The 25370-nt window shown below is 38.5% G+C and overlaps 1 protein-coding gene across 4 annotated transcripts in view; it reads right to left on the bottom strand.

The window, feature by feature from the left end:
- XPO4 (exportin 4) overlaps window positions 1-25370 on the bottom strand; it is a 111930-nt gene that overhangs the window by 60879 nt on the left and 25681 nt on the right. For 3 of the 4 annotated variants that reach the window (XM_024580749.4, XM_045188111.3, XM_045188112.3), the window contains 3 exons: window positions 24924-25062; window positions 9672-9788; window positions 8790-8943 (listed from right to left, as the gene is read on the bottom strand). In XM_024580749.4, coding sequence (XP_024436517.1) covers window positions 8790-8943; window positions 9672-9788; window positions 24924-25062 — 410 coding nt within the window. Of the gene's footprint in view, window positions 1-8789; window positions 8944-9671; window positions 9789-12040; window positions 12512-24923; window positions 25063-25370 lie in introns of those variants that run through there. The other variant, XM_045188113.2, reaches the window with a different exon arrangement.

Below are 25370 nucleotides of genomic sequence, written 5' to 3'. Positions count from 1 at the left end.
AACAAAACCGAAAACTAAGCAAACAACTAGAACAGGAACAGAATCACAGAAATGGATATCACACGGAGGGTTATCAGTGGGGAGGGGGAGGTGGGGAATGGGGGAAAAGGTACGAGGAATAAGAAGAATAAATTGTAGGTACAAAATAGACAGGAGGAGATTAAGAATCGCATAGGAAATGGGGAAGCCAAAGAACTTATATATACCACCCATGGACATGAACTAAGGATGGGTGGGAATGCTGGGGGGTTGGGGGTACAGGGAGGAGGGGGATAAAGGGGAGAAAAAAATTGGGGCAACTGCAAGACCAAAATCAATAACATATACTTAAAAAATTTTAAATCAGATTTTAAATCAAGAATTTTCTAGTAACCAGAGGGGAGGTGAGAGGGGATAATGAGGGGAAGGGTTTTCAGGAACAACTATCAAGGACACATGGACGAAACCAAGGGGAGGGTGGAAGCAAGGGAGGGAGGTGGATTTGCCGGGGTGGAAGGGAGTGGTGGAGGGAAAATGCAGACAACTATAACTGAACAACAATAAAATAATTAATTTTAAAAAAAGAATTTTCTTAGACTATGGCTTTATACATTTGTCTAAAAAGAACAATGAACTCAGGTAATTTATATATCAGAATTATTCATTTGTAACTAAATAAAATAAAATTCAACCAGTAAGACAGGCATACAAAGCTACTTTCAGTCTTTTAATAATCCTAGGCCTTTTTAAAATTTGTCTTCAACATCTAATCTTACTTCACCATTCCATGTTTTCACCAAATCTAAACCATGACGAACCTATTGAGCTCCAAAATTTTCCATTTAGGAAAGCTCATCACCTTCTGAGAAATCAAAGGCATGTAAAATGCGGCACCCGGCCTGCTCTACAGCTGGGACCAGAGACAAGCTCACTCAAGAGGAAAGATTTCAGTCACACACCAGCTACTGACTCACTGGATCAATCACATTAAGTCTCTGTCTGAAACAACAAACCCTATGACCAAAGTACATGCCTCTTAACATGAGGGGGAAATGTATCTTTGGAAATACATGTGTTCTTACATATGGAATGAGTTCTTGTTCATTTACTAACACTTTCAGTAAGGGTATCATTTGTGCTGGTGACTGACCATAAAAAGACAATTAAATGAGTCGTGCAATGCCTACAAACTGTCCTTGAGCACATACGGAGAGTCTGAAATTTTCCATTGCCCAATCTTAGTACGTACTTCACAATGTAGGCTTGTGGCCATAAGGCACGTTTTACAGAAGTAATAAATAATTTCTCCATCCTCCCATATTCTTTTTATGCTACCTCATTAGTAAAACCAAAGCTTCAGAAGCAAGTGAAGCCCAGTGTTCTTCTTAACAACAAAAACTATTTCTCTTCTGGCAAAATACAAATCCCATGAGCCCAGTCTTACAGATAGCACTTAATCCAAGTAACCAGAAGTCCTCTGAAATAAAGGAGAGCTGACCTCACCAGGATGTTTTCCCAAGCCTTACTTCCAAACAGTAACGCTGGCTCTACTGGAAATCCTAGTTTCGGTGAAGGCATCTATATCCCACTACTATAATCCAGTTAGCCTTCTCCAAGAGACTGAGTTAAAAAAGTTTTGTTATTTTTTTTTTTACCAAAACCAAATCAGACCCACAAAAATAGAATACCAAATAAAAGGCAGTGTGACCCAACTAAAAATAGCAGTATCACTGAAGCCAACATACCAACCATACCTGCCAAACATTCTTATTACAAAATGATATTGTCATTTATGATCAGCATTGCCAAAACCTTTAAGCATTTATGGATACCAGGTGAACCACTAGCTAAACAATATTAGCAGCATAAACAGATATCCAGGAGCTGAGACAATACCTCTGAAACATCCCACCTCAATAATTAAACAACAGATATCATTGAGCATCTATTACTGTGTGCTAGATATTATGCAAGGTGCTAACAATTCAGCAAACAAAGCATGATCTGTGGCTCTGTGAGCTCCCAAACCAGTGGGTCAACAGATACTATGCACCAGCTAACAAATAAAAACTTAAACCTGAGAAGTGAGCCAAGTGGAAGTAAAGCATATGTAACAAACATATCAGAAGCCACAACACAAGAAACCTGACCTGGTCTAGGGTACACAATTGAGGCTCAATTAGGAGGGGACTAGGCAAAGAAGGGCAGAAGGTACCCAGGCTGAGACACTCCATGGGCAAAGGCACCAGGGCAGAAGAAAACAGGGTCTGGGGATGCTGTTCTAACTAGGAAAGTGAGGAAGAGAACTTTGGGACACAGACCACCCAGGCTCTCAGAGTCCATTTTAAAATGAGGATGTCGGGCAACAGAGGATTGGTCAAAAGATAAGAACACTTTCTGTGGAAAGCGGCGACCTAAAACAGAATAAAAAACAGATTTCATTTCAGTCTCTCTTGAGAAAGTGAAACAGCACAATGGCTAAGGAATTAGCTCACTGGGCCACGGCGATTTAAACATCCACCAAATCCCAGGAGTTATAAACTTTCTTCTACACCCAGGCCTAAAGGGGAGGATATTTTCATAAATCACCTTCTACACATATAAAACCTACATATAATAATTCTTTTAAAAAACAGTCTGCGGCCCTGACCAAGTGGTTCAGTTGGCTGGAGCATCAACCCAGACACCAAAGGGTTGTGGGTTTGATTCTTGGTCAGGGCACACACAAGAGGAAACCAATCAATGTCTTGATCTCTACCTCCTGCTCCCCCGCCCCCACCTCTTTCTCTTTCATCAATAAACATATCCTCAGGTCAAAATTTAAAAAAAGAAAAGTTTGCAGACGACATCATGTATACAGAAAAAGTTTTGAATCCAATAAAATATTATTTGAGCTAATAAACAAGCTTCTTAGGAAGATTACATAGTACAAGATCAACATTAAAAAATTTTTATTTCTAAGCCATGATGGGGCTCTGTTGGCTGGAGCATCTCCTGATCCGCCAAAGTTGCAGGCTTGATCCCAGGTCAGGGCACATACAGAAATCAATCAATGAGGGCATAGGGAGTAGAACAAATTGAAGTTTCTCTCTCAGAAAAAAAATTTTAAAAATCAATCAATAATAAAATAAAATAACTTAAAATTTTTTTATTTCTATACACTGGCAATGAAGACTGCATTTTGCTATGCATGTTGATGTTGCTCTCAAGTGTTTTTGTGCACATTATACACGGGATTATGCCGCTACACCCACAGTGTGTAATCGTTATACTCGTGTGCAATGTGCATCTTTATTTTTCCCTCAAATATTTGGACAAATATGCAAGGCAAAAAAGTCCTAAACTTCTACCCTGAAAACAGTGTTGAAAAAAAATTAAAGTTCTAAATAAATAGAAACACCCTATGCTCATGGATCAAAAAACTTAACATTGTCAACATCACAACACTCCCGAACTGATCTATGTCTCAACACAGTCCCTGTGCACGATACCAGGTGACTTTTTTGCATAAATAGATTCTACATTTCACATGGAAATGCAAAGAACACAGAAAAGAAAAAATAATCTTTAAAAAGAGCAAAGTTGGAGGACGCGTGCTTCCTGATTTCGAAACTTACTACAAAACTACAGTAATTAAGACAGTGTGGCAGTGGCATAAACTCAGATCAATGAAACAGAATTCAGAAACCAAAAATACACTGGTGTATTGACACTCAGGTGATTTTACACAAGTTGAACCCTTACTTTATACCATACACAAAAATTAAATGGGTGATAGAACCACTATTAAGGGCTAAAACTATAAAACGCTTAGAAGAAAATATAAGATGAAATTTTTGTGACCTTAAGGTCAAGAACAAAGTCCTAAAACTGATACAATCCAACTTACTACAAAGCCACAGTGATCAAGACGGTGTAGTGCTGGCAAAGAACAGACAAATAGATTCCGTGAAACAGAACAGAGCCCAGAAATAGACCCACACAAATGTAGCCAAAGGATCTTTGATAAAAGAGCAAGCGTAATACAATGCAGAAATGACAATCTTTTCCCCTTTACTTTAATCCTCACCTGAGGATATCTTCATTGATTTTAGAAAGACAGGGAGTGACGGAGGGAGGGAAACATGGATACAAGAAAGAAACTTCAATCAGTTGCATCCCATATGCACCCCGACTGGGGATCGAGCCTGCAACCTTGGTGTGCACCCTGACAGGGGAATCGAACCCGCAACCTTTTTTTGATGGATGGACAATGCTCTAACCCACCCAGCCAGGGCAGAAATGACAGTCTTTTCAACAAATGATGCTGAAACAACTGGACATCCACATGCAAAAAAAAGAGTATCTAGACAAAGACCTTACACCTTTCACAAATATAAACTCAAAATGGAGCAGACCTAAACATAAAATGCAAAATTTATAATATTCCTATAATATAGGAGAAAAACTAGGTGGCCAATGATTTGGCAATGACTTTTTAATACAAAAGGTATGATCCATGAAAAAAATAACTGATTAGATGAACTTCATTAAAATTAAAAACTTTGCTTTGTGAAACACAATGTCAAGAAAATGAGATGATACACTACGGATTGGGAGAAAACGTTTGCAGAAGATTTTTCGATAAAAGACTTATCCAAAATACACGAAGAACTCTTAAAATTCAACAATAAGAAAACAGCCTGATAGAAAAAATAGGCCAAAGACCTTAACAGACACCTCTCCAAAGGAGATATACAGATGCGAAAAAGCAATTGAAAAGGTGGTCCTCACCATATGTCATCAGGAAAATGCAAATTCAAGTAAGACAACACTACACACCTATTAAAATGTCCAAAATCCAGAACACTGACAGCACCAAGTACTGATGAGGAAGTAGAGCGACAGGAACTCTCATCCACTGCTGGTGGAAATATAAAATGATGCAGTCACTTTGGAAATATTTGGCAGTTTCCTACAAAACTAAAATAGTTTTGTGATCCTTGGTATGTATTGACCTAAAGGAGTTGAAAATTTATGTTCACGCAAAAATTACACATGGATGTTTCTTCATAATTGCCAAAACTTGAACACAGTCAAGATGTCTTCCATAGTTAAATGGAAAACTATCATCCAGACAATGGAATATTATTCAGTGATAAAAAAAAAAAGAGCTATCAAGTCCTGAAGAGACATGGAGGAACTTTAAAAGCATATAACTAAGTGAAAAAAGCCAATCTGAAAGCCTACATACCATCTGATTCTAACTAGGAAAAGATAAAACTATGGAAACAGTATAAAGGTCAGCAGTTGCCAGGGCTTTGGGGGGAGGAAAACTTGGCAGACGCCTTCTTAACCAACTGATCAATGTGCATACTCCCACAATGACACAAGGTACACCATGTGCCTCCCAACATAATACTGCGAAGGAGACAATGTCATTACTGTGGTTTGGTCCTACAAAAACTAAGCAACCTGAATCTAATCACAGGGAAACATCACACAGACCCAAATTAGGGGCTTTTTGTTTATTCCTCACCCAAGGATATGCTTATTGACTTTAGAGAGAAAGGAAGAGAGGGAGAAAGACAGGAAGAGAACATCCATCAGTTGGCTCTTGTATGCACACTGACCCGGTGCCAAACTCACAACCTAGGTATGTGCCCTGACCAGGGATAGAACTATGCCCCAACCAACTGAGCCACACCGGCCAGGGCGAGGGACATTTTTAAAGAATTGACTTACATTCTTCAAATATGTCAAATTCATGAAAGACAAAACTGAGGAACTGTTGCAGATCAAAGATGACTTAGGACAACTAAATACAATGTACTGAATATAGCTGAAAAGGATATTACTGAGACAACTGACAACTTGAATATGGACTATAAATCCAGTAATATTATATCGATATTTAATTTCTTGATTTTGAAAACTGTACTACAATTTTTCAAGACATTCTATAAGAATCACAGATTTCAAAATTCTTAATCACAGGAAAACCCACAGGGAAGTATTCAGAGGTAAGGGGTATAATACCTGCAACTGTTCTCAAATAGTTCAGGAAGAAGAATGTGTTTAAATATATACATAAAATTATATGAGTACAAATGTGTGTGTTTAGGGAGAAGAAAAATAAATGGGACAAAATGTTAATATCAGTGAATCTTGGTGAAGGGCGTATGACAATTCTTTGAACTACTCTTATAGTATTTCTGTATGTTTAAAATTACATCAAAATAAAAAGATACAAAAAAGAAAGCCGATTACAAAAAATTACAAATTACAGATAAGGACTGATACTGATAATTTAATATAGCCTCATTTAACATGATACCATTCTAAATGATCACATATATTTGATTAAAAAAACTCATTATTTTACAAGGTCTACTTGCTATTCATCTGTCTATCCTAAAAGAAAAGCCATTTTTTAAAGTCATCAACATAATACAGGGTGGAGCAAAAGTGAGTTTACAGTTTGTAAACTGTAATGTATTACAGTTTGTAATACATTAATTAATGTATTCCATACAGTTTGTATGGAATACATTAATTAATAAACAGTAACACAAAAATAAACTGCATTTTACACAGTTTAAAAGATAAACTGAAAACATACTTTTGCTGCACCCTGTATATATTAAGTTAAATTTGATCATTAGACCCTCTTCAAGGTACAAAGCTAAATAATTATTCGATTCTCCCCCCACTGATTGAATAAATCTCCAAGTAACTGCTAAAATTAGAAATTATGTCAGACAGAGCTGGAATTTTTGAAACTAATTTTCTTAATTTACCCTGAAAATGTGGCTTAGTTTAATTCCATTGCCATGTTCCTTCTCCGACACTTAAAGCTAATTAATCAACTTAAGGAAGGACTTAATTACTCACCTGTGGTTCAGCAATCTAGCAAATGGCTGCTATACAATACCACAGTCATGTCAGAGCTAGGAAGCAGAATATCCCCAGTCAAGATGTAGAGCTACTTCTCTTCAAACAAGGAGTTACTTCCTTTAGTAACACTGTTCCTGTGCTTATAATTTTTAGATGACAGGTTTTCCAAAGCTTTATCTAAACACTTTGTAAAAATATCTTACTTATAGACAAACTGTATTCAAACTCCCAGAACACTGTTTTCATTTATAAAATAGTCACACTTCAGCCAACTACCTTTTCCCCTAAAATGGACAATTTAAAATTGGCTACAATATATGCATTGTGACTTTTGTTGATTCTCCCTACATATATAATTAATGTTTTGATAGTTCAACATGGCCTATTACTTTATAAACCTGTCTCAAAGTTTTTCAACATCTTTTACTAATAAAAACTGAAGCAACGGTTATACTGCAACACCCAAAAGGGAAATTTTTTTAAAGTGCACATAAGAAATTCTTATGTGCTTCTTAACAACCAAAATAACTAAGTAATGAAGCTATAAAACTGATTGCTAGGAGAAACTTGATTAGAGACTCAGGATAAACGGAGTAAGCTTTGCCCACAGAGCAGCAGTTTACTGTAACTGCCTTTGGGACAGGGCTGTTAAAGACATCTAGAACAGATGAAGTTAACTTTACTGTAAGTTTCTGTAGCACAGGAAAATTACTGTAAAAACTACTGTATGTCAGATCAAGAAAAAAGAGCAAATGCAGGTAGCTAGCTGATGAACTTCTTTATTTAAGGAGACTATTAGGAGCTCAACAAATAGTGGCTAACTCCTGAGTGTTATAAATGTATTGTTTCATTTAATCCACATCCCCATTTTACATTTGGAAAAACTGAGACTCAGAGAGGTTAAGTAATTTGCCTTTGATCAGCTGAGACTGAACCTAGATGCACGCAGCACAGCCTTCAATCTCTACCAATGGGTGAAAGTGTTTGGAAGAGCAAATCGTAAACTTTAAACTAAGGAGGTGCTTTGCAAAGTACAAACTTCCCCACTTCAGTAACTGATAAAAAAGCAGATATTTATATTTGTAACCTAACCCACTTAAATTGTTTTTGTACTACTTATAATTTGCTAAAGTTTTTATATTTTTATATTGGAAAAGATCTTGGAAGAATAAACATTACTACCTTATTACCTACACTTGTACAATATTGTCACCATAAAGATCAAGTTAGAGAATACCAAACTAGCCTTAAGGAAAGTCAATCAAAAAATCCAGGGGGCTACAGGTTGGGTGAAGGTGGAAGAGGGTACAGGGGGGATAAATGATAATGAAAAAAATACAATAAAAAGTGTAAAAAAAAATAATTCCATGTCATCATGTTGTACAAGGAAAAAACGTTCAGTTGCCTGATAGAAATGTACTTCCTATCTTTCTCCTTTTCCTGCCTAAGAGTTACTGCTCTTCCTTTAGGGAGCAAGAGTCCCAACATCCAGCCTGGTTTTCCATTTAGTCAACCTCCTTCTACAAAGTTGTAAATGTAATTTTAAATATCCTAAGTAGTCCACTGCACTGTGTATTACAAAATAAAAGAACTGCACTTCTAAAAACACTTGTTTTCTGCCCTGGCTGGTGTGGCTCAGTGGACTGAGTGCCAGCCTGAAAACCAAAGGGTCACCAGTTCAATTCCCAGTCAGGGCACATGCCTGGGTTGCAGGCCAGGTCCCCAGTGCAGGGGTGCGTTAGAGACAACCGCACATTGATGATTCTCTCCCTCTCTTTCTCCCTCCCTTCCCCTCTCTCAAAAAATAAATAAATAAAATCTTTAAAAAATAAAAAATAAAATAAAAACACTGTTTTCTTTCAACATGTTTTACAAAGCACAGAGGCAGGGTACTTTCCACTATAATTGCCATCTATTCCGTTGTTAAAGGATATAATTTGGAGGAAGAAAGTTCCAGCTCAAGACCTGATTGGCAAGCGCGAGGTAGCGCTGAAACACTGAGGACATCTGAGCGCTGAGGTTTTCCCGCCTGCTGAACTCCTGCAGGACTTCCACCGTCAGCATGAAGATCTGACGAAGGTCTTCTTCCTACAGTAAATAAGCCACAAGGATTTTTATGTCAAAAGCTTATTCAAAATGGATTCTCTTTTAGAACCATAAAAGAAAAAAAGAAAACAAAAACCTTAATATTTTCAACGGAAAACACTCTTTCTTTAGGAACATTTTCCATTTTCAGGCCTGCTCACAATTTTCACCACAGTGAGCTTTCAGGTGACATCGGTTTGGACATATTTACTATGACACGAATGCTACTCTGTGGAGAGGAGAATCTGACAGCTAGACAGAGCTGAGGGGTCAGTTGATCTAGTGCAGGGCCCTCGGATTTAAGCCAGTGCCTTCACATAACTTTACTTCAGAGCCAAACAATACACACAAGACAAAGAGCCACACCATCTGCAATAACATTTTAAATACACAGCCCTCGTGGGCATTCTGCCAGGCCTATTTTTAAGACCAGCAAAATCCCACCAACTGAAGCACTGTTATCTAAAAACTGTATGAACAAAACAAACTAGGAATCTTTATAGTACTATTTCCTATTTGTTCTGTCTTTAGACTATCATTAAACAAGTATCTTGAAATTGTCATCTATGTTCACCAACCTATCACTTTATTATATCCTATGAAATCACAACACAAACCTTCAGGTGCAGGCTGTCATTCAACCAGATGAAATGTTCACATTGCACTGGGAACAGACTACATAAAAAGTGAACAATCTCATCATTAAAACATAAGAGCAAAAATACCAATACCTGAAAAACTCTTTTGCAGTTACCATGGAATTCCATACTCAGTCCAATGTTGCTAGTTTTACTTGAACTTGAGAATTCACTCAACAGGGCAGTCAGAATAGAACAGGCCAGAGTTTGCTGTAATTATTGGGTAAGAAATAATTAAGAGGCATTATTTTTCTAGTGCTTTGTTCAAACATAATGAAACATTTTCTATGTTTAGATCTTCCAGTCAGAAAATCAGATAGACAGAATAATGATCAGCTCTGCTTTCCTAGTGGTCTAGTAATTGTTAGCAGTTCTTTCTCAATTCCAGTTACCCAAATGCATCTAAGACTTGAACTCAGGTCATACTCCTAACTCCATCACAGAGTGCAAGTGATATTTTAGTATAATCAATGTTTAATTTATTGTATCATTTAATTCACACAACAATCCACATCCCAGTTTGCTTTTGAAAGAAGTGAGTGAGATTCAGAGACATAATGAGTGAAGGACAGCTGAGATTGAGCCCAGGTCTGTCTATGCTCAGATGAGGGTAAAATGTACTTCCAAACAGATGAAAAATGACAAGTTTACAGTCTCCAAAATATTAACCAGGTAGTACTCAAAAGTTCTTAAATTGAAAATGAAGACTTCCCTTCTCGATGGCTCTATCCAACAGGCACCTAATATCAACTCATCATTTTTATTCACAGACTATTTAGAGTCAAGGTGCCATGGATGAAGAGGATACACATTATTTGGGCACATTTCCAGAGGTTAAACAGAAATATGCTCACTACCTCTGAACAACCAAAGATTAAAGTCAAGATGATACTATTGATGCAGCTTACACAACAGCTGAACAGTCATCCCACCCACCAACTGCCACATCTTTGTTCAGAAATGCTTCTGATGTCTGTACCTTAACCATAGAGATGCTCATCCTGGCAAATCTCAGCAAACATACATAAAACCAAATTCTCACAGTTTGCCAAGAGTTGGTATTTGTTGAAGCTAAATGACAGTTACATGAGTGACCAATAAAATATACTATTTTGTCTTTTTTTTTGCATATGTCTGAAATTTTCCTCTAAAACTGTAAAAAAATTAAATTCTTATTTGCTTCAATCTCAACTTTGTAATTTTACCTCAAAATGTACATTTAATATAAAAATGTCCCCTCTTTCACAAATGGTCAAGAGAAGTGTACAAGTTTAACTGCCTTTGCATGGCTCCAGGCACATGGAGGAAGAAATTGGTCTAAGAAACCAGGCACCAAGGAGCCTCTTGTAAAGAAAACAGTTCATCACACACTTATCACAGTTCATCACATTTCATTTTACAGTTTAAAGGGATCTTAGAAACTCATCCAGTACAATCCCTTCATTTCTTTTTTAGTTAAAAAATGTAATTAAAAATGAGTTTCTTTTAAAATGGTATATTAATGATAGTGCCACCAATCAAAACTCCACAGATACATTTAAATAACACTATGAACATAGTTTTTAAATACAGCTGGGCTTTAGTGAGGAGAATAGGCATTACATTCAAATTAATGAAATTCAAAGGAAAAAGTTAACTCGTAAGGATCTAACACTATATATTACAACCTCCTATTATTCTGAAAATAATTTTTAGTATCCTACATTTTTATGTTTTTTAGCCTTAGCTTTCTTCCTGTCCACTCTAAATATCTAATTGAATAGAATATTATGAACCCAGAGTACTCATTAAACACAAACTTATTCTCACAAATAAATATCTATAATAGTTTTGCACAAATAATTTACAACTTGCCACAAACTGTTTTTCAGTACCGAATTATATTCACCAGAAAATGGCATATTTTTTTTTAACTATAATCATATTCAGATTTTCAGTAACGCAACTCTAATGACTCCCCTGGACAGGTAGCTTAGTTGGTTAGAAACTTGTCCCCATTAGTCAAAGTTATGGGTTCAGTTCTGGTCAGGGCACATATAAGAAGCAACCAATGAATGCATAAGTGGAACAACGAATTGATGTTTTTACTCTCTCGCTCAAGTCAAGAAATTTGAAAAAAAAAAAATTTTTTTTTAAAAAGAACCCTGAGCCCTGGCTGGTGTGACTCAGTGGATTGAGTGTTGGCCTGTGAACCAGAGGGTCGCCAGCTTGATTCCCAGTCAGGGCAGATGCCTGGGTTGTGGGCCGAGTCCCCAGTGGGGAGAGGGGGGGCATGCGTGAGACACAACCACACACTGATGTTTCTCTCTCTCCCTCCCTCCCTTCCCCTCTCTCTAAAAATAAATAAATAAAGTATTATAAACAAACAAACAAATGAACCCTGACTAGTATGGCTCAGTTGGTTGGAGCATCCTCCCATAAACCTAAAGGCCATGGGTTCCATTCCCAGTTAGGGCACATACCTAGGTTGCAGGTTCGATCCCTGGTGGGGTCTCATATGAGAAGTAATCGATCCATGTTTTTCTCTCACCTTGAAGTTTCTCCCTCTCTCTCCCCCTCTTCCCCTCTCTAAAATAAATAAGCATGTTACCGTCAATAAGCAAGCACATCCTCGGGTGAGGGAAGGGAGGGAGGAAGATGCACTCACAACAAAGCTTTACTTTTGTGTGAAATAAACACTTCCTAAGATTACATGTATGTGTTGTGGTCAAGACCCCCAAAAATGGGTAAAGGAAAAGAGCAATAGCAATGAGAAGTAAGAACTTTCCTGAAGTTAAGACTGCTCAGAAAAAGTCAAAAATTTTCAAAATGTCTTCTTTACCTACAAATTTTATCAGATACACAAGGAACCCTCAATGGAATGAGATTTCTTTTGGGATGTAGCAATAAAGACATCCCTCCAAAATAGCAACCTTTCACTCTAAGGAAATCTAATTCACCCACAAAAGAAAGTACTTTTTTGAGTTCTGGACAACATGGAGGCGTAGGTCTCTACCTTTAGATCTCTACCTTTAGGTCTCTACCTTTGCTTCCTCACACAACAAAAAGGAGAATAACAACCAATCTGAAATCAATAAACAACCAAAAGCACCAGAAAATCAAACTGCATGGAGCTCCGACAATCAAGGAATTAAAGAAAAAATCAACCAGAACAACCAGACCCATAAGGTGGACTCAGAAAAACCTCTGTGATGTGGAGACATTGGGGGAAGGGCTGGCTGCCCAGCTCAGCAGGTTGCATGGGAGAGGCTGACTTAAGGGGACTCAGAGGTGGCTATGGGCTACGGTTGGGGTTGCCAAGGTAGGAGAAGATCCCAGTCTCACAGGAGAGTCCAAGAGTCCACTGAAAACTGCGCTAGAGACAAGCAGACAAGCCACGCCATTCCCTCTCTGGCCCCTCCACCACAGGCAGAGCCACTGCACAGCAAAGAGAGTTGCCCTGCCCCAATGAATACCTAAGGCCCCACCCCTTACAACCTATCAGCTGCGCCAAGACAAAGAAATATGGCCCAAATGAAAAAAGAGTAGAGCCTCAGAAAGAGCTAAGTAAGGAGGAGATCGCCAATCTATCTGATAGAGAATTTGAAGCCCTGATAATAAAAATGCTCACAGATCTGACTGAGCTTGGTTGAAAAATGAAAGAACAAATGAAGGATACCCAAAGTGAAATAAAGCAGAATGTTCAGGGAACCAACAGTGACGGGAAGGAAACCAGGACTCAAAGCAATGATTTGGAACAAAAGAAAAAAATAAACATCCATCCAGATCAAAATGAAGACAACAAGAATTCGAAAAAGTGAAGAGACTCTTACAAACAACCTGGGACAACCTGAAACATTCCAACATCCGAATCATAGGGGCGCCAGAAGGAGAACAACAGCAAGAAATTGAAAACTTATTTGAACAAATAATAAAAAAAAAACCTCCCCAATCTGGCAAAGGAAATAGACTTCCAGGAAGCCCAGGAGCTCAGAATCCCAAAGAAGTTGGACCCAAAGAGGAAAACACCAAGGTACATCATCATTAAGTTACCCAAGATTAAAGACAAGGAGAGAATCTTAAAAGCCACAAGAGAAAAGGAAAGAGTTACCTACAGAGGAGTTCCCATTAGACTATCAGCTGATTTCTCAAAAGAAACCTTGCAGGCAAGAAGGGGCTAGAAAGAAGTATTTGAAGCCATGAAAGGTAAGGACCTACATCCAAGATTACTCTATCCAGCAAAGCATTCATTTAGAATGGAAGGGCAGATAAAGTGCTTCCCAGATAAGGTCAAGTTAAAGGAGTTCCTCATTACTAAGCCCTTATATGAAATGTTAAGGGGAATTATCTAAGAAAAAGAAGATCAAAACTATGAACAGTAAAATGACAACTCAAAACTATCATCAACAAATGAACCTAAAAGAAAAGAAAAACAACAAAAACAAAAACTAAGCAAACAACCAAAACACGAACAGAATCAGAGAAATGGATATTACACAGAGGGATTTCAGTGGGGACGGGGAAGGGAAGAACAGGGGGAGAAAAGTACAGGGAAGAAGAAGCATGGTTAGTAGGCATAGGGTAGACAGGGAGAGATAAAAAATGGCATGGGAAACAGAGGACTCAAAGAATTTATATGTACAACCCACGGATGTGGACTAAGGGGGAGGGAATGCTGGAGGATTGGGGGGGCAGTGTGGAGGGGGGATAGAGGGAGAAAAATTTGGAAAACTGTAATAGCATAATCAATAAAAAATATTTTTTTAAGTATTTTTTAATGCTCACCAGAGGACAAGCTCATCAATTTTAGAGGGAGAGAAATATTAATGCACGAGAGAAAGATCAATCGGCTGCCTCTCACACCTGCCCTGACCAGGGATGAAACCTGCAAGCCAGTCATGTGCCCCGACTAGGAATCAAACCCATGACCCTTTGGTCCACAGGACAATGCTCCAACTGAGCCACACAGGCCAGAGCAAGAAAGTACATTCTTAATCCATGATTATTAAAACAAAACACTGTCCTACTACAACTTAGCTTTCTAAACATTTTGTTTTTAAATAACATTTTCTTCCTACAAAAATAATGTATCTTAATCTTTAAAAAAAATAACAAAAAACAGGAGTACAGAAAAGCACAAAGGGACTAAAACTGCCCACACTCCTACCACCCAGAAGCTATTACTCTTAACACTTGTTCATAGCTTCCCAATGTGTTAATGCACAGACAACATCACATACACACCGTTACCATGAACCCAGATGTCCTGTTTTGTATTCCCCTTTTTCCTCTTTATAATTATGAAATAAAAACATAAATTTTTAAAGCAACTGTGGTCTTTTCAAATTTACCAAAGATTTAAGAAATACATGAGAATAAATTATGCAACATGGTTAGTTATTACTAGAAATCAAATATTCTGGTTTTAATGTACCTCAAATTACCAGCTTTCAAAGAACTAAGAGATTTTCATCATTAAATGATACCAAATAGTTTAATCACTCCTGAAGTTGGAAGTTCTATAAGGACTTGAGAGTAGTATCATAAATATTAATTATACTATACCAATAATGCTCAAAGGTGCCAAAAGAACAGAAATTCTTGGAGAATAAAGAATGACTGAGTATTGATTGTACGTTAAAAGAGCAAAGCACCTCTGAACACATCAACAGAGTATTCCCTCCTATTCATAAAGGAATTAAACACTTCACAATGCATATAAGACTCATTTCCCAATGTGTTCACTCATTTTCAGTTTTTAATTATTAAATTAAATCTCATTAAAATAAAGGTACTCTCACAGTAGGTGCATTATAATGACAATAGCTCATTATAGCAAACTAAAGCTATACTAAAATGTATAGCTTTATACATTTTACTGTAGCAAATGGCAAACTAAAATGTTATCCTAAAAATAGAAAAGGGGACAGCTCCTTCTCAGGAGGGAGGGAGGAAGGGAGGGGGAGGGAGAGAGAGGGAGAGAGGAAGGGAAAGCACCCAATCCGCCTATGTAAGGTCACAAGTGTTTGTTTTTCTTACCCTGTAGAAGAAGGTTCTCCTGTGTTTGCTTCAGACTTGTAGACCCTAAATGGTTAGCCCAAGTGCATTACCTCTGAACCCCGCAGCAATCAGTATCATCAAGCACTGTCTCTCTGCCCTGTCACAGTCAGGGCTAGATAATATTTCTGTACTGGATACAGTAACTCTGATACTCAAGTGGGTCAAAACCAAAAGATTTTCTAAATAATTTAGAGTGGTGAATTCCAATGAAATCTGATCAAAGTTGACTGATTGACTGATAAACAGGAGACTATGAGATTGTCTATTAAAGTTTATAGGGATTAGACTAGTATAAATACCATTAGTACAAGTCTGAGACTTACAAATGATCAAAAAGAATTAAGTGAGGATCTGTTCATTTTTCAAATGCAGCAAACATTTTCAATGGAACTTACTTCATGTAAATGTTCCCAAAAGACTTATTTCTAAGGCACTTAACTATCTGATGCTATAATATAAATACGTGGACTCTACTAACATGCACAGGCTTCACATGCCATGACCAAGTGGCAACAGAGCCCAGGCTCTTTGATTTACATCACACTCAATTTTTTTGGCGGTCCTTGGTTGTTGCCACTCACTCGACTAGTACTAAGCAGACATTCTAAATGGATAATTCTCATTTCCAACAAGCTAGAAACCAAGTAACACAATTTATTAAAATTGTATCCCAAATAAATTCTAAATACTGCTGGACTCTCCAAAGTCCAGTACAAGAACCCCACCAGGTGTCCAACCTTTTGGCGTCTCTGGGCCACACTGGAAGATGAAGAGTTGTCTTAGGCCACACATTCAATACACAAACACTAACGAAAGCTGATGAGCAAAAAAACAGGTTTCAAGTAAATTTACAATTTTGTGTTGGTCCGCATTCAGAGCCACCCTGGGCCACATGCGACACCCCTGGAACTTTAGACAAAGAAGTGAGAAAATCTGGGTCACAACAGTCCAGGGTTTACCACTTCAGGAACCTGAGGGCAACTTGATTCTGTCTTGGCCTCACTCTTATCTATAAAAAGTGTCACCACCCTCTGCCCTGCCTAATTCATGTGATTGTCCTAAGGTCCAAATCAAATCATGCAGGTAAAAGTACCATGTAAAATGCCACAGTTTACCTTAAGGTAAAGAAGCAAAAGGATTTTTTTAAAAGTTAGGTATTTAAATTTATTTTTTTCTCACTTTTTTTTTATTGTTGTTCAAGTAGTTGCCTCTATTTTCCCTCCGCCACTCCCCCCAACCCCAGCCATCCCTACTTCCCATCCTTGATCCTACCACCCTTTGGCTTTGTCCATGTTTCCCTTTATACATGTTCCTGACAACACTTCCCCCTTTTCCCCCCCATTATCCCCTCCCACCTCTCCTCTGGTTACTGTCAGTTTGTTCTTAATTTCAATGCAAAAGGCTTATTATTATCCTCATAAAAAATAATCACCTAGCCCTGACCAGTGTGGCTCAGTTGGCTGGGCATCACCCAGCAAAGAGAAAGGTTGCCTTTTCAATCCCCAGTCTCAGCACATGCCTAGATTGCAGGTTCCCGGTCCCTGGTTGGAGAATCAACCCATAGACATTTCTCTCTCACATGGATGTTTCTCTCCCCCTCTTTCTCCCTCCCTTCGCCTCTCTCTAGAAATGAATAAATATTTTTTTTTAAATCACCTATTTTGGCTTTTCTGGTCCTACTTAATTATCTACATTCCACCAAATTAAAAACACAACATAGGTAGTCAATTAATAAGGGGAAGCTGTACCTAAAGCATCACTAAAGAGTAGATGCTCAGTAAATGTTACCTGGATTAATGAGTCACCTTTATCTCTACACCTAACACTGTATAACACAAAAGAAAAGTGAAAAATGAATATATGATGTACTCCCTATATTTTTAGCTGATAAAAATATATATGATGTACTCCCTATATTTTTAGTTGATAAATTTCAAAAAGAAAACTTAAATATGTAGAACAATCAGAAGAACTTTAATGAGACCTCAAGATTATAAAATAATCTAATCTGTTCTCTTTTAATGAAATACTGAAAATCCACAAGTTAATTCACTAACAACTAAGTAATTGCTGTCTTCACATTAAAGTCTTAACAGCAGAATTCTTATCTCTAGTAAAAGTCACTGATTTCGTGATAGTGGGAAAAAAGCCCTAAGAGATAGCTTGCCTTACTCACCAGATTACTACTGCAAGCACAAGCTACTCAAACACTAACGCCAGCTGACAAATACTCTTGTGCAGGGAGAGGACTGTCTCTTATTAATAGCCTGGCACTCACCCTGGGAGCTTTACTACCAAGAATAAACTTTATGAAATGTTGCCGTACACACAGACTTCCAGCTGCTCCTCTAAGCAAACATCAATGAGACTTGTGATAAGAGAGATTAAGCTGGTATCACATCCAGGGCAGCACTCCTATGGACAAGTGAGTTTCTCACCTACTTCCCTCTCACATGGCAAAGAGGAAAAAAAGGAGACTTAAATGCTAAATTAAACATTAAAAGCAATTTAATGTGTGCCTATTTTCAAAGGAAATTAACATGAAATAGATTAAAATTTTGCTTGAATGTTAATTTCAAATGAAAAATTTAGCTGCTTTCCCTAGGAAGTCAAAGTCTCCATATCTACACCTCTCAAACTAGTAGACAGTAGATCTGACCCTCGCAAACTACAATGCAGTAACCTCAGCAACCTGCGTAGCCATAGAAGGAAAACAGCCTGTCCACAGAGACAGGCATGAAACTGTACTTGCAGAACTACTCTAAGAATACATCACAATACATGGAAAACGGTACTGTTTAAACAATATAATCTCTTGCCCTGGCTGGTGTGATTAGTAGCTTGAGCTCCCACCTGTGAACCCAAAGGTCACCAGTTCAATTCCCAGTCAGGGCACATGCCTGGACTGCAGGCCAGGTCTCCAGTTGTGGGGGGGCGGGAGTATAAGAGGCAGCTGATTGATGTTTCTCTCACACATTGATTTTTCTCTCCCTTCCCCTCTAAAATAAATAAAATCTTTAAATAATAATAATAAATAAAAATCTCCTTAGAAATACTTCATGAAATTAGACACTCTTCCATAAAACTATCTGTAGAGAATCAAGACTAAAAAATATTTCTTAAATATTTAAGAAGTATTTTAAAGTAGAGCTAATATGCTGGTTTTCTACTTTTCTACAAACACAATTAGTTTTCACTCATGAATACTTTCTACTGATTTTCAATACTTAAAATATTATTTGATAGAAAAAGATTACTTAGTCTTGGCCGGTATGACTCAGCTGTTTAGAGCATCATCCCATAAACTGAAAGGCTGTAGGTTCAATTCCCATTCAGGGCATATACCTAGGTTGTGAGTTCATTCCCTAGTCAGGGTGCATATGGGAGGCAATCAATCAAGGGTTCTCTCCCTCTCTCTCCCTGCCTTCCCCTCTCTCTAAAATCAACAAGTATGTTCTTGGGGGAAAAATTAAAATATATAATTTAGCAGGGTTTGTGGCCTAAGATCATATAAGTAAAGGGGTGAGATCACAAGGGAGATCCGCACTTGCTGAATGCTTACTCAAATCACCGGGTGCTTTCTTCTCTGCTGGGCAGCCCCTAAGTGTGTACCCACAATACAAATCAGTGTGTCATACTGTACTGGCCCAAACTTACTCAGAACATGTACATTAGACTAGTACAAGGGGAGAGACCACCAAAAAATATACTCTTAAGAGAGGGAAGACAGAAAGCCAGACTACAGTTTTTGGCAATGAGGGTGCGGGGAAAGTTAGTCACTTAGCTCATGAGGTCACCCTTCTTTCACCCACAGAAAACCATCACCTATCTTTTTTTCAAATCTTTTTTAAAAATATATTTTATTGATTATGCTATTGCAGTTGTCCCATTCCCCCCCCCCTTTATTCCTCTCCACTCTGCATACCACCTCCCACCCACATTCTGCTCCCCTTAGTTTATATCCATGGGTCATACATATTAAGTTCTTTGGCTTCTCCATTTCCCACACTATTCTTAACCTCCCCGTCTTTTTTCTACTTACCATTTATGCTTCTTATTCCCTGTACCTTTTCCCTCATTCCCCACCTCCCCTTCCCCGCTGATAAGCCTCCATGTGATTTCCATTTCTGTGATTCTGTTCTGTTCTAGTTGTTTGCTTAGTTTGTTTTGGGAGTTTTTCTTTTAGGTTCAGTTGTTGATAGTTGTGAGATTATCGTAACTTTACTGTTTATATTTTTGATCATCTTCTTTTTCTTAGGTAAGTCCCCTTTAACATTTCATATAATAAGGGCTTGGTGATGATGAACTCCTTGAATTTGACCTTATCTGGGAAGCACTTTATCTGCCCTTCCATTCTAAATGATAGCTTTGCTGGATAGAGTAATCTTGGATGTAGATCCTTGACTTTCATGACTTTGAATACTTGTTCCCAGCCCCTTCCTGTCTGCAAGGTTTCTTTTGAGAAACCAGCTAATAGTCTAATGGGAACTCCTTTGTAGGTAACTGTGTCCTTTTCTCTTGCTGCCTTTTAAGATTCTCTCCTTCTCTTTAATCTTGGTTAATGTAATTATGATGTGCCTTGGTGTGTGCTTCCTTGGGTCCAGCTTCTTTGGACTCTCTGAGCTTCCTGGGCTTCCTGGAAGTCTATTTCCTTTGCCAGATTGAGGAGGTTCTCCTTCATTATGTTTTCAAATAAGTTTTCCATTTCTTGCTCTTCCTCTTCTCCTTCTTGCACCCCTATGATTCGGATGTTGGAAATTTTAAAGATGTCCTGGGGGTTCCTAAGCCTCTCCTCATTTTTTTGAATTCTCCTCTCTTCATTCTGTTCTGGGTGAATGTTTATTTCTTCCTTCTGCTCCAGACAGTTGATTTGAGTCCCAGTTTCCACCCCATCACTGTTGGTTCCCTGTACATTTTCCTTTATTTCACTTTTCATAGCCTTCATTTTTTCTTCTATTTTGCAACCATACTCCACCAATTCTGTGAGCATCCTGATTACCAGTGTTTTGAACTGTGCATCTGATAGCTGTGCTATCTCTTCATCACTTAGTTGTACTTTTTCTGGAACTTTGACCTGTTCTTTCATTTGGGCCATTTTTGTTTTATCTAGGCACACCTGTTATGTAGTAAGGGATGGAGCTTGTGACACTGTACATGGAGGAGGGGTCTGAGAGGGAACAATGCCTCTTGCTCTGCTCTCTGCCGGCTTTCAGTCACTCCCACTGCTACCCACAAGCAAATTGGGCCCTTCTGGTGCTAATTCCTGAGTGGGTGGGTTTGTGTATGTTCTAGGACCCTAAGGGTCTCTCCAACGAACTCTCCTGTGAGGCAGGGAGTTTCTCCCACCACCCCAACCCTCACAGGTTTTTTCAGTCAGAGGTTTTGAGGATTTATTTCCCTGGGGTGGAGCCCTGGGTTGTGCAGTCTGTCTCACTCCCCAGTTGTTCCTCCCAGTATATCTGCAGGCAAATGTGGGACCACCTGCCCCGGACTTCCAGCCACTGCCTTGCCACAAGTCCTCTCCGCCCAGCTGCCCATCTCTGCCCCTCTTACCGGTCTGGATGAATGTTTCTTCTTTAACTCCTTGGTTGTCAGACTTCCATACAGTTCAATTTTTCTGTCAGTTCTGGTTGTTTTTTGTTTTTAAATTTGTTGTCCTTCTTTTGGTTGTGCGAGGAGGCACAGTGTGTCTACCTATGCCTCCATCTTGGCCATAAGTCTCAAATATCTCTTAAAATCACCTTTATAAAGAAAGTTTCTATCCAACACTATATCCATGTTCTGAATTTATCATTTTCCCTTCCTATCAAGACTTAAATCTCTCTCCCACTGCTATTCATGTCTCTGAGACTAAGAAAACCTTAAGCAAATTCTTGAACTGCTCCCACAAATTCTCAACAGTCTAAGGAAGAGTGAGAGGGAAACATTATAACATTTTACTGGTCTAGAATCTCAGTTTTCTCAACCTGCCAGGCAAAGACAACACGGGTGGCCACACAGTGGGCATTGAACTTGCTGCATAAATGTAGTACTTTTTAAGTTTAATGTTTTCAGTGTAGTCACCATAATAAATTTATCCAGCCATCCTGAAATTATACTTCCCACCTGCTGCTATAAAAAGTTAGTACCAGTAGAAGAATTTCAACTTTTAAAAAATTCTTTGTTTTGGAATTTTTTGTGATGACATTAAATTTATCCACTATTCTCAAGTGAATAGAGCAAAATCTTCTCTAACAGTGACATCTGTTTCAATCATTCTCAGAACATCAGTTATTTCAGTGTCTCAAAAAGTCTAATTACCAGGTTAATTGCATGGGGATGACTTTTTGAAGTGGGTCAAATTCCCCAGGGAAAAGGAGGTGAGGAACTCAACTCCTGTGTCTGTGTTCATTCCTGAGAGAGGCAAGATAGTACTGAGTCTTTGCCTTCAACATCCAGGTGCCAAAAAGCTACCTATGAGGGTGAGGACAGGGCACAGAAATTCTACTAACTAGGGAGAAGGCATTAGTCATAAACACATGGATGTCAACAGTTACTCATTTTGTTCCTATAGCTTAAGTCCTGGCCAGCTGCAATGAGGTGAACTCCTTCACTGTACCTGTCACATGAAGCAACATGTCTTTAAACAGAATCTAACACATAAAGATCGGCCTCACCTGGAGTAGTGGACTAGGATAACATGTAAAAATAGCAGCCTCAGTGCCAAACCTTCCCCACAAGCTCTGGCCAGTTGTCTCCATCCCTTGCTCTTCCTTCACCCATCATGATGGCCACGACATCATGGATGGCACACATGGCCACCAGTAACATAATCCAAGCAAGTAACAAGATTATCACTACACCAGGAATCCCCAACCTCCAGGCCGCAGACTGGTACCAGTCCAGGCCTGTTAGGAACCAGGCCACACAGCAGGAGGCGAGCTTGAAAGTAATATGCTTGAATCATCCCAAAACCATGCCCCTACCCTCCATCTACAGAAAAAAACTGTCTCCCACAAAACTAGTCCCAGGTACAAAAAAAGTTGGAGACTGTTGAGCTACATAACTAAGGCAGGCAACCCTGAGGCATTAGTGGGTCAAGAGCAAAGGAGACCATGTGCACAAAGAGAGATTTTAAGAGTAACAATTAATATTGGTAAAAAGTAGCTCCCCAATCATTTTTACCTCAAAAATTTTAAATAGAACCTTATTTAGGGACTGTTTTCAAGAGAACTTCTCACTACATAAAACAAGCCAAATGACTCAGAAAATGTAGCAATTCAGAAGTGCACATTTTGAAGTTGTTAGTTTTAGAGAAACAACTAAATTTTACAATGCTAAGATTAGGTGACAAGGACATAGAATTAGACCACTGGACGATCAATGTCTCTAGAACTATAGTGTCCAACATGGTTGCCACTAGCTACATGTGGCTATTTGGTAAAAAGCCACATGTGGTAAATTAATCAAAATTAAATAAAATTTAAAATTCAGTTCCTCTAGTCATACCAGCCACATTTCAAATATTCAGAAGCCAATGTGTGGCTGTGTTGTGACCACATGTTAAGAGATAACAGATATAGAACACACACATGTACTCCTAAAGAATGTGCCATAAGTATGGCATAGAACACAATATTCGCAAAATCAAAAATCAAATATAAGTAGAATGCTCTGTATTGTGACTCTGATAGCTCACTGGTACCCCACAACTGTACAACTCAGCCAAGTATATACTTTTTTTTTTTAAAGATTTTATTTATTTATTTTTAGAGAAAGGGGAAGGGAGGAAGAAACAGGGGGAGTGAAACATCAATGTGTGGTTGCCTCTTGCACGCCCCCTACTGGGGACATGGCCTGCAACCCAGGCAGGGCCCTGACTGGGAGTCAAACTGTCAACACTTTGGTTCACAGGCCCATGCTCAATCCACTGAGCTACGTCAGCCAGGGCCCAACTGTACACTTTAAATGGATGAAGTAATGCAGGTAAATTATTCCTCAATAAAGTTGATAAGGAAAAAAAGAATAGACACATGCCCCCTGATTCATTCCAAAGGAAAAACAAAAAATAGCAGGGTTGTACAGGAAGTTTCAAAGTCCCGAGTCAATGTTCCTTTAGTCGAGACCTTGGCAAGTCAGTCTGGGGGGGTCCCAGCCAGAGTGGTGGACAGATGGCTAGAGCAGAAGTGAGTGCACACTCGTGCGTGGTAAGATGTGGGGAGAGAAGAGATCCAAGACACTGTGAAAACGAAGGGAAAGAGTGCAGCTCCCTAAAATGTACCTCAACCTCCTAACTGAAAGCCATCGATAAGATGATTAGAATCACACACTCACTGAGGGACCACTGAAGCTGCAAAGTAATTCTTAAAGAGCTATAAGGTGAATAGCCTCATGTAATTGTAAAAAAAACTACCCAAAATGTTTAAAGATTTGACATCTGAATATCAGAACAGCCAGGTAGTACCAATCCCAATTCTATGTGAGTTAAAAACCACACAGCTGATAAAAGTTAATTGTTCTAGCCAAGAATCACAGCTGATCACTAACACCAATTCCAAGCCCTTCACTCTGAAGGCACAAAGAGTTCCCAAAAGGCAGACAGGAGACTGAAAGGGGTACAAGTCAATTAGGCTCCTGAGAATAATTCAATCAAAAACAATCATTCTCAAATTTGTTAGCTGACAATGACATAATATATGTATTGGTATAGCAACATTAGTAATTGTTATACCAGAGATCATTTCATGTTTTATTCAAACATTCCTACTATCATTACTAGTTGTCAAAGATTTATTAAAAATGGAAGAAATGTGCCCTAGCTGGTGTGGTTCAGTGGACTGAGTGCTGGACTGTGAACCAAAAGGTTGCTGATTTGATTCCCAGTCCAGGCATATGTCTTTGTTGTGGGCCAGGTCCCCGGTGGGGAGCTTGTGAGAAGCAACTAATTGATGTTTCTCTAGCACATCTATGTTTCTTTCCTTCTCTTTCTCCCTCCCTTCCCCTCTCTCTAAAAATAATTTTTTAAATGGAGGAAATGTTCAATAGAAGGAAATAGCTAAGCATAGTGTGGTATATCAGCTTATAATATTTTACACCATTAAAATGATGATTATTAACACTACAGCAACATCAAAACATGATCAAATGAAAAAGTGAACTACGCTACATCTACAATATGTACATATATGAAAAGGACTAGAGAAAACAGGAGCAAATAAGAACTGCTTTTTGTTACATGTAGATACCCATTACTGTAGCTGTAATGGTATCTGCGTTACACAAAATACAAATTAAATATTTACAAATGCGAATAGTACGCACACTTACCACAGTGGGATTGCCACTGCTGATCAACTGGCTGACTTCATGGAAAATGCTCTTGCAGTCAATTGACTTATCAAGTGAACCTCGTTTTACAATTACTGCTACCGCTAAGAGAATCTGTTCCCGAACATACTTTTGGAGGCTGTAAAACATAAAGATCAAAGTGAAAACCATTACATACATCTAATATAAAAACACTACAAAATTTCTCAATATGCCTGAAATTTCTAATAACCCCACTTACATCTGAGTGGAGTGTAACCTACCCTTTATGCACAGACTCCAAAGCCAGAAGACCTAGATGCAAATCCACACTCTATCTACTGGATATATGACCCTGGGTAAGACAGTTAACACTCAGTCTGTTTTCTCATCTGTGGAATGGGGACAACTACAGCAGGGTTGTTATGAGAATTAAATGTTCTCGAAACTGTGCCCAGTGCATACTAA

The sequence above is a fragment of the Desmodus rotundus genome, chromosome 3 (genome assembly GCF_022682495.2).
Source record: "Desmodus rotundus isolate HL8 chromosome 3, HLdesRot8A.1, whole genome shotgun sequence".
Taxonomy (NCBI): Eukaryota; Metazoa; Chordata; class Mammalia; order Chiroptera; family Phyllostomidae; genus Desmodus; species Desmodus rotundus.
This window is presented reverse-complemented; position numbering and strand designations above follow the sequence as displayed.